The sequence below is a fragment of the Cantharellus anzutake genome, assembly GCF_015039405.1.
Source record: "Cantharellus anzutake strain C23 chromosome Unknown EI90scaffold_24, whole genome shotgun sequence".
Lineage (NCBI taxonomy): Eukaryota > Fungi > Basidiomycota > Agaricomycetes > Cantharellales > Hydnaceae > Cantharellus > Cantharellus anzutake.
The window spans coordinates 223,415-233,832 of record NW_024066974.1 but is presented as its reverse complement, the minus strand read 5'-3'; the positions used below and the strand labels follow the sequence as shown (position 1 = coordinate 233,832).

Below are 10,418 nucleotides of genomic sequence, written 5' to 3'. Positions count from 1 at the left end.
ATTCACAACTGCATTCCACCTGCAAGGCGATGGCCAAGCAGAAAGAATGATACAAAAAGTAGTACAAATACTATGCGCGATGGTTAGACCAGATCAACGCAACTGGGCAGCAAAACTGTCGATGGCAGAATTCGTGATCAATGCGAGCTCGAACACATCGACAGGATTTGCCCCATTCAAATTAATCTACGGCCATATGCCAAAGATGTGCCTAACAGCACCACTCTTGGACTACCCGGGAGTAAATGACTTCGCCCAAAAAGCGAAGGAAAACCTCATGACAGCACACAATGCAATAATACACAATCGCGCTGCTCAAACAATCCAGGCAAATAAGAAATGATGCCTGGACCCGCCTTTGAGAAAAGGCAAGCTTGCATACTTATCCACGGATAAGCTGAACCTACCCAAAGGAAGGGCAGGAAAACTAAAGCCCTTATACATAGGGCCTTTCAAAATTCTGGAAACATTTCCAGAGACATCAAACTACATCCTCAAGTTGCCACCACAACTTGAACAACACGGAATCCACCCAAGATTCCACATATCCCAGCTTGTACCTCATGAGCCGAATGACCAAGAGATCTTCCCAAATAGGGAAGTAAACACATTCTACGATTTTGGGGAAGACCCCAATCGCAAAGCGCTAGTTTGTGAAATCTTAAACCACACGTGGGTTCACAATGAACTCTGGTTTAAGGTCAAATGGGAGCTAGGGGACACCACATGGGAACCCCTAGGAAATTGCAACGACCTCGTCCACCTGGATGAGTACCTCACTTTACAAAATGTAAGGGTACCAGAAAAACTCCCTATCAAAGAAGACAGGGAACTCTCGGCATCACTATGCCCCCAAAAACGGAGGCGGAGGAAGTAAAGCTGAGGGACAATGGCCCACAGCCAAGAGCGTGGGAAAGTTCTGGGCAAGCAACTTGCCTGGACAGCCACACCATGTACTAGAGATCACATGGGCCAGGCAAGTAACTTGCCTAGACCATATGAACCACAGGCTCACATGTAAAAGAACACACAACTGCAGCGAATCCCACACATGCAAGAACAAAAACCCCTCCCACCACCATGAGAAACATAATGACGAAATGTCGTTCTCTGGGGGAGGCAACCCTCGGTTCGATCCAAACAAGCCACCAGACATCGAAATACAACAACCTGGGGAGCAAGGCTCCCTGGAACAACAACAACACCAGGCACAGATAAGTGCCATGGACTACATGATGCACGCAGCACAAATGAGTGCCACGAACCAACAACCATCCGCATTGCTAACAGGCACCACATACCCCCAGCCTCCTCAGAGGGGCTTCCAACAATATGTGGGGCAAACTGCACCGATGGCGCAACAAGCACCATTCCAGGGGCAGCATTTGCTGCTGCAGCCCCAGGCATACTCCCCAGGGAACTTCCCTGGCCATATCAACCCCTGGATTGGCCAATTCAGCCCAGGTCCAACAACACCCCAGCCAAATGCAGGCTGGGAATCAGCCATCGCATCAGTGGTAGCTGCTCAGACAGGTCAGCTCCATGAGGAGCTGAAAGAGATGAAGTCCCTTGTAGGAGGGAGACGAGGGAGCGACAGCAGCTCCTTGTCCAGACCGTCCAAATGGGCACGGTCTGATAACTTGAGGGCGTCAGAAGATGCCTGTGACCATTATGCCCACTGGAGGCGCAAATACAACAGAGCATGAAGAGACACAAGGGCATCTTTGACTCTCTGAAAGACACAGAGACAGAGGTCAATCTCCAAAAAAAGGGAGATCAAATTACTGAAACACAAGCTCAGAGAGGCATGTGCACTGGCAGACCTCGCTGCCAAACCCATTATGATGGGGGCCTCCCAGGTCAGGGGGAGGGGATATGGTGCCGGGGCACTGACTATCCTGCCACCCCATGGGCAGGCGACCCTGTCCGGGTTGCATAAGGGCCCGCCCTCAGAAGGGCAAACCCATGTCGAGGGGAAGAGGGAGAGCGGTAGGCAACTGACAGCAGACCCTAAAATGGGGACCACTGCCAGAGGCGGCAGGTTGCTGAGTACCTCAGCACCCTATGGGCAAGCTACCCTGCAGGGAAGTGTCCACATGCTATACAAGACCACTGAACTCAACAAGTTCAGCAAAGTTGAAGCTCCAGTCAACATAACAATCAACCCCAACTTCCCCATGAGGAGAATAGTGGGGTCAGAAGTGGTGCACAACACCACATACACTTGGTGGACAAGCATGAGTGGGAAAGAATTCATACATTGGTACGAACAGGCTGAAGCCACCTTCAAAAGCGGCAAGGTACACAGAACCCTTCGCAAAAAAGCGAAGGAAACCGAGAAATACTTCTTGGGACTCCCAAGTATTGCAAGACTTGCAGAGGAGTATAATTCCCTGGAGAACAAGGGAAAAATCTCCTGGGAAAGTCTAGGCAAAGCTGCCTATATAAAGTCCCAGTTCAAACCCCTCAGGACTCCTGAGGAATGTGCCACAAAAACTGCGGAGTGGGAAGCGAAAGCTTCCAAATAGGGAAAGAGATGCAAGTCTCCATGCTGGACAACCAGCCCAACTACCACCCTTCCCCACAGGAAGAACAGTAGACCTACCATACTCCACACCTGAGCCAAGTAGCTCAGGAACACAACAACCTGCTCCCACCCAGGGAGCACCTACTTTGTCGAGCCCACAGCCCAACAATGTAGCCCAGGCTACGTCATCGCATCCGATGCAGCAATCAGATGTCCAGATGAACAACCCAGAGGAAAACCCTCCTCCAGGGCAATGACTCCACCCTTGAGAAAAGGGAAAGTGACATGGTAATACGCCATCGAGGTGCCCATGAAAACGCCTTCCCCCAACTTGAGGCCCCGCACACAATACTGTATATGAGGAACTGCAAGTAACAATTGTGGAAATCCCTACTCCATCAAAAGACCCACATCCACCACCGCTCATGTGTAAACACCACTTACACACAAACCCTCACAGAACAAGTGAGGAACACCAAAGACATACAACCTTTGGGTCGAAATTCATTTCCGACAATCTCCACTACTTTTCTCCCTGCGATACCCATGTATTGCCATTCACTTCAAAGTAACGGCCCACACTCACTTATTCCCTAAACCCTTTTTCTCTCCTTCACTGACATGTACAAAAATCGCCGACTTTAAAGTGGCAACAACAAAACACTCATTGATAATTTCAAACTCAATGTAAATCAATTATTAAAAACTTTGTTTTCTTCACCATCAACCTTGTATGCATCGCAAATGCAATGCAAGGGGGGAGAATGTCAGGGCAATAGCCCCGAACCCCAAGCCACATGTAATTAGATACATATAGTCACATGGGTAAGCAGGAACCTCTGGGTAACTGCTTACACACTACTGTAAAATACACACACTTGTATCACTTACGGCTCTGTGTGCTGAGCTACCCCAGAGACCTCACAATGACTTTCCTTATATCAATGTACCATTGACCTGACTGTGATGTAACACACCTGGACCCGGGTGCACCAGGTGACTTCCTGTGCACCGGATGCTCCTAGGATCTCTTGCGGAGATACCCGGATGGGTGTGGCTGTGTCTGTAGGTGACATGGCATTCCCCATGTGGCCTCAACCGCATGTATATAAACATAACCTAAATGGGAACTGAGAAGTAGCCTTCTTCTCATGCTTCCCACTTCAGGCAAGTAGCTTATCTCCCTTTCTACTAATAACAATTCACACTTCCCACTTCAGCCTAAGTGGCCAGGGATGCCGGCCCTCAGCACTGGGTGATGTACCTGGGCACTCTCAACCCCAGGTTGTTCCCTGACACCCAGACAGTTTTTGGCGATTATGAGATTAGCCCTGAATGTGAGGGAATAGAGGAGGATACTATTAAGGCAATAGATGTGATTTCCAGTGGTCTGAAATCTGCTGTCATTGCAGATGATTACCAGCAATGGTTGATCTTTGCAAGTGAATATGTTGATACTGTCATCTGGTTTGCACATCAAGAAGCTTTGTGGAACCATTGGGATGAGGGCATAGGATTTAACACATGTTATGATGTGTTTGAGTGGCTGGATTCAGTGCATCACCGATGGATTTCAATTCCAATGCAGTGCTTGTATGCACTGGCCTGTGAACGTTATTTGAAGTCACTCCCCACAGAATCCCTTGATCCACCAGCACTCCTCACTCCCCAACAGCCTCTTTCCCCTCTCCCACTTGGGTTCACTAAACCCACACCTGCTGTCACATCAATACCTGGTCCATGACATGCCAAATCAGAGATGTCCTCTGCACATCAACCTTCAGTTGATTGTGCAGCCTCTAAGCCCCAGCTGAATCCCATTGCTGCAAGCTCTGATGCCAATGCATTGCCAGCTGTGGCTCAGCCTTCACCCATGCCTGCTGAACCAATTCTGCCAACTCCAACACTGACTCTGGAGAGTCCAAAAAGCCATTGTCATCGCCAAGGCCAGAAGAAGCACCAATCTGAACAGCATCGACCTTCTGTTTCCACTTTCAATACTCCCCATTCCCCTTCCACTGCTGTTCCATTCCCAATTGTCCTCTCACTCCTCCTACCACCCTCACCTTCCGTCCCTCTCCTGCCTTACCTCCATCCACTGCAATACCTACCTTCAGATGTGACCCCACTCCTCTCATCACCTCCTCTACCCACTCCTCTAATCACTCTCCTCCCTCCTCCCCTCTTCTGCCAACCTCCGCCAGTTACAACCTTCCACCACAGTCCCATACCCCATACTCAGACACTGCTCGTACCTTCACTCCAAGATCCTGTCATGGTTCCAACCTCGGACTTTGACTCCACCTCAGCTTAAGTCCATTGCATTGGTGACCTCATTCTATGTAAACACCATTGCCAATATTCCTTGGACTTCTGACTCTGTCTCCACAACCTCCAAGCATACTCAGTACTTTTGCTGCTTGTAATGTATCTTTTGCACTTTCCCCTCATCCTTTTTGGACTACTGCTTCCTTCCATTTTAGCCAGTTAGTCATCAACCTCACTTCACCTCATCCTCCTGCCCCTCTGGGCTTTGCCCTCCCTACCTCCTTTTGGATTTACTGCAGAGTCTAACCCATGACCTTCAGTACCACTCCACTTCCATCATCCCCTTGTCTCTGTTTGGACACCTTTGTTCCAATTCAGACACCCTTTGATTTCCTTGTGCTTTTGTCTCTCCACTATATACAGGCACTTGTACATACTCATTTTGGACCCTCAGTCTAAAATCGACTAGAAATGCCCCCTAGAGACTTCCTGCTCACTGCTTCTGAAAAATGGAAAAACAGCAATGGCACAGCACTCCCCTTGAGTCACTGAGGCCAAGGTCCCTCCTTGCTAAGTCTCTGGTTCCCCTCCAGAATTGTCCACCCTTTCCTAGTTCTAACAGGTGACAACTCAGAAGACAGGGCTTTTTAAGGCAAGCTTGAGAAGACTGGGATGGGAGCTGGGTTGGGAATGAGATATTATAACTCAGGGAACTGTTTACTGCGAGCTTTACAGGGGTCTGAAGGTAAACAAGCATTACCAAGGGGAAGAACAAGTAAATAACAAAGACTCCACAGGACAAATATAGATTAGCAAAAGGCCTGAATCACATGCAAAGATTGTGGAGTGGGGAGACAGAAGAATACCTGAATGGACAAGTCTGGGCTTGGCCAAAGATGTGCAGGTGTCAGGGCTGTTATAGAAATGGGAATTTCCCATTTTTAGCCTCTTATGGGCCCTGTGTACCATTATTACACATATCATGTGACATGTAAATATTAACATTCAACCAACTATCAACACCAAAAACACCCAATGTCAATGTCTCTGTAAACCCCAACTGTGACAACATCTGCCACACTACTCTAACACCATCTCAATGTCATGGCCCCCTCCTGCACCCAAATCCTATAGAAATGGAAGGATCTTGGCCTCAGCAACTCAGGTGGAGTGCTGTGCCACTACTTGTTGTCAATGGGGGGATCCTTAATTTTAGGACTGGCTCAAAGTGTCTCAAGGGGAGGGGGATTCATCTAGGTTGATTTCTGACTGAGGTTACAAGTAATTAGTTACATTGTATATGAGGGAGGTCAGAGTCACAGAGAGACAAAGGAACGGGAACTGAACAGAGACAAAGGGAGCGAAATGGAAACAAAGGGAGCTGGAAGAGGGAACAACACCAAGGGTCCTCAATGGTATTGTCCAGAAGGAGGTAAGGAGGGAAAAGGCCCAGAGGGGCAGGAAGGAGGATGGGAGTGGGGTATGGCCAGCTAAGGTGGGAATCTTGGAGGCAGACGTATGAATGGGGTTTCCAAGGTCAAGATATGGAGATGGAATGGGGTATTGCACCACAGTGGGGAGTGTCAAGGTAGGGGTTGGGACCAGGGAGGAAGGACTGGAGGACTGGAGGTGGTTGTCAGGGCACAAGCCCTGGGCCCCCATTACATGTAGTCCCATTGTAGATTAGTGTCACGTGACAGGCGACGGGTGGAGACCTATCGCTTATCACCCCGTAATACCCACACCTTTGTGACACTTACGGCCTGGTGACCTGAGCGAGCCCCACAGACCTCACACTTTTTTAAGTGCATGAGGTGTGATTAAAACTAATCTACACATCTATTTTTACATCTGTCCTGGGGACGGCACCTGACATGGCACCGTCATACCCCCTAACGGGGAAGCTCGCATCTGCAGCGAGAACAAAGGGTGGCTTTGTTAAAAAGCCGCAATCTCCCAATTTGGGAGATAACCTAAACACTGCATCATCGGATGATGACGAAGACCTGCCACATATTGGTAGGACCTCAGGGACAAACCCTGAGGATCCCAAAAACTTACATGGAGTAAATGCGGGGAACAACACCCTTAGAACCCCATGTGCTAACATGATCTCTCCTAGAAAGAGAGAGTTCTCACCACTGGGTGAGGAGGCAAACATGCGCACACGTAAGCGCGCGGCTGCCACACTAACAGCCTTAAGGGCTGGGTCAGACACGCCAAAAGAAGTCCCTGAGCCCCACTATCCTCAGGGAACCTCTCACTTGGTGCAAGACACTGACAAAAACAGCAGTAACTCCTGCTGGTGCAGGGGGCCGTTTGTGGCCCCAAGCAATGTGGAAAAACTATCCACATCGTCTCAAGTCACCCGCATGACATCCAGCTTGCAAGATTGCAGCAAGCCGGTTTACTCCCAAGTCTATTTGACTGGGAGTTACACAAAACCATCAAACGATCACTCCCACTGGCACAGGGAGCCATTTTTGATCCCAAAAAATGTGGAAAAATCTTTCACATGTCCAGCATCGTCTCGCATTAAACGCGAGATGTCCAGATTGCAATATAGCAGCAATCTGGTTCACTCCCCAGTCGATGCGACTGGAAGTTGTCAGAAACAACCAAATGACCATTCCTGCTGGTGCAGGGAGCCGTTTGGAGTTCCAAAAAATGTGGAAAAATCGTCCACATCTACGGAATCGTCTCGCGTCAGCCACGAGACGTCCAGCTTGCGATATAGCAGCAAGCCGGTTCACTCCCCAGTCTATGCGACGGGTAGTTGTGCAAATCGATCAAACGACAACTCCTGCCAGCACAGGGAGCCATTTGTGATCGCAAAAAATGTGGAAAAAACTTCCACATTGTCTACATCGTCTCACATTAACTGTGAGACGTCCAGCCCGCAAAATCGCAGCATGCTGGTTCACTCCCCAGCCTATATGACTGGGAATCGTGCAAAACAATCGAACAACAACTCCTGCTTGCACAGGGAGCCATCTTTGATTGCAAAAAATGTGGAAAAAACCTCCACATCGTCGTTACCGTCTTGCAACTATAGTGAGACATCCAGCTCGCCGCCTAGGCATGAGCCGGTTCAAACCCCAGTCTATAAGACTGGGAATCATCAAAAACCCTCATGGGACGACCCCCACTTGTGCAGGGAGCCAGTCCTGAGTGGAGGAAATGTGGAAAAAACTTCCACACCACGGACACCATCTCACAACCACTGTGAGACACTCAGCGCTCTGTCTGAGAACGAGTGTACACACTCCAACATGGATATAAAGGCCATGTCATCCAGATCGACACAGACTCACAGGTTGAGCTCGCTTCCAGACTGCCCTCAGATGGCCTCGGACCCAGCGTGGACACAGCAAAGGGACCAGGTGCAGGAGGATGGGGAAGCTCCCCAAAGTCGATTGTCCGAGAAACTTCTGGACTTCTTCCAGGTCCCATCTGAATGGAGGACAGGAAGTGATGAAGAACTCCTTCTCAGGCTAAAGGCCCGAGAAATAATAGGAGAAAAGGTCAAGGGCAGATGCTCAGAGAGCACAGAGGCTCAGGGGAAGCCACTACTGCCAAGGCCGAACCCGAAACTTTTGCCAAAAAAAGCGAAGTCACCAACTTTGGATGAGGTCACCGAAGTCTGTAGGAGTGCAATGCAGAAGAAGGAGCCTAGTAAGGAGAACCCACAAATGAGCGGGCAACCATCAACACCAGGCCCCATCCTAGGCAATAAATGGCCCTCCTCGGTCACTTCACCCAGGCAAAGGATAAGTGGAAGTAACCTTCCGAAAAACCCCTCCAGTAATGCTGGAGAGAACCAAACAAACCCTTGTGAAAACTTCACAAGGAAAACTTCCAGCAAAACATTGCTGGAGGATAACGGGCACCTCGAAAGATGGTACCACAAGGCCACACGGATGGCCGAACTTCTAACTTTCACCCCGCACATAGACAGGGTGAAGTGGGACTGGTTAAATAACGGTCCTACTCGACTCCCTGACACGAAGTGGTCAGGCGAAAACGATACAGAAATTTTCTGGCAGTGGTACACCACACTGCTAGGATTCCTCACATCACGAGGATATAGAGGCGCACACTATGATGAAATCCATCTGAATTGTCTCATCGGTGGATTGGCAGAGCCTGCACTCTCACACGGACTAAAACTCCGTGAAGAAGCCCTCCTTAGAGATAAAGGGGGGAAATTTCTTGAAGTTCTCGATACTCTAATGAGGACATATATCAAGGAGCCCGCCACATTGAAGGTGACGGAAAAATACTGCAATGTAAAGTACAATGCAGGAAAAGGACCCAGACAGTCCTACCCAGAACCATCACTTAATGCTAGGTTTCTGGAAAACATCCTCCCTGAATGCAAGGAGGAAATAATCAGAATGGGATTCTCCTCTTTCGAGGAGATGTTCAGAACAACATCTCGCATGGACGAGATGAAAAACAGGCTGAGGATAGCTCCAGCCTACAGGCCAGAATGCTATGCCAGACCTGAAACCACCGCGACCACAAATCGCGAAAAGCCCAACCAGGTGGGAAAGGAGAAACACGCAGAGGCAAGAGCCAATGTGCAAGATCCTAAACCCAAATGGAAAGGCGAATCCTCCCTGAAGCAGTTAGGGAACACCGACCAAAGGCCGGTACAAGTATGCAATAATTGCAGAATACCAGAGCGGGCAAAGAGCCGCCCTGAGCACCAGTTAGTAGGAGACAGAAACCCAAGGCACAGGATCGCCAGGGAAGTCGACTACAAAACAGAAGGTGAAGTTGGAGACAACTCCGACGAAGAAGAACCGGAGAATATCTCTGATGATTTCAAAGTGGAGGACACCTCCAATGACTTCGAACCAGAGGACCCAAACAAGGGACCTCACTACTCACCCAGAAGAAAGGGCGAGGACATCAGTGTTGGGACCATAATAATGGCCCCAAGATCCGACGTCATTGAAAACAATGACGGAAAAAATACACTAAAACTGGCGATAAGCCAGACCAAAAAAAGAACTACCAACTCTTTGGTGACGACACCAAAGAGGGATTCCCCTGAGGAAAGTCACTCAGAAGACAACACCCCCGAGAAAAAAACCTCGGAGGGAGACCCACTGAAGGAGGACCCTTCGGAAGAAACCACCCCGGAGTCTCCAGAAGAAGACGAGCTCTGGGTGGAGTTTATACTCGGCTGGCTAGCAGCCACAATCCGCCCTCTCCCCAGTAGAAATACTGGGCTGCATCACGCACGATTGGCCGACAAGGCCAATCAGCCCTCCTCATACTTGAAGGAGGACCAAGAATTGGCAGATAAGATCAAGTAGAGATCCTAACTCCCACTTGTGCAGACAACCCAGTCCACGCAATCTTGATGCCAACTATTGGCAGCCTTCCTCTCATACCGAGAGGTTTTCGAAGGTCTACCCAACCATCGACCTATAGTAACATGCTATAGTTTTAACTCCTCAGACTGAGGAGACTCCACGTGTCTGGAAGCGCTCCAGGCCCTCATTTTTTTTTCCTTTCTTCTCTGGCTCTTTCGTTGGGAAGGCCATAAACACGGTGAATGAAAAAGTCACCGATGCTTTGGCAGAAACACCAAAGAAAGAAACAACCCAGT

At 49.2% G+C, this 10,418-nt stretch overlaps 2 protein-coding genes across 2 annotated transcripts; both read left to right on the top strand.

The window, feature by feature from the left end:
- Positions 1-3,785: 3,785 nt before the first annotated feature.
- Positions 3,786-4,841, top strand: EI90DRAFT_3123742 (uncharacterized protein; the record flags this gene model as incomplete). Its single annotated transcript, XM_039063642.1, has 2 exons — positions 3,786-4,263; positions 4,324-4,841. 2 exons carry the CDS (start codon positions 3,786-3,788, stop codon positions 4,839-4,841), a joined length of 996 nt encoding a protein of 331 aa, XP_038915865.1.
- A 1,828-nt stretch (positions 4,842-6,669) lies between these two features.
- Positions 6,670-10,122, top strand: EI90DRAFT_3016497 (uncharacterized protein; the record flags this gene model as incomplete). Its single annotated transcript, XM_039056996.1, has 1 exon — positions 6,670-10,122. The coding sequence occupies one exon, from the start codon at positions 6,670-6,672 to the stop codon at positions 10,120-10,122; it is 3,453 nt and encodes a 1,150-aa protein (XP_038915864.1).
- Between the last annotated feature and the right edge of the window lie 296 nt (positions 10,123-10,418).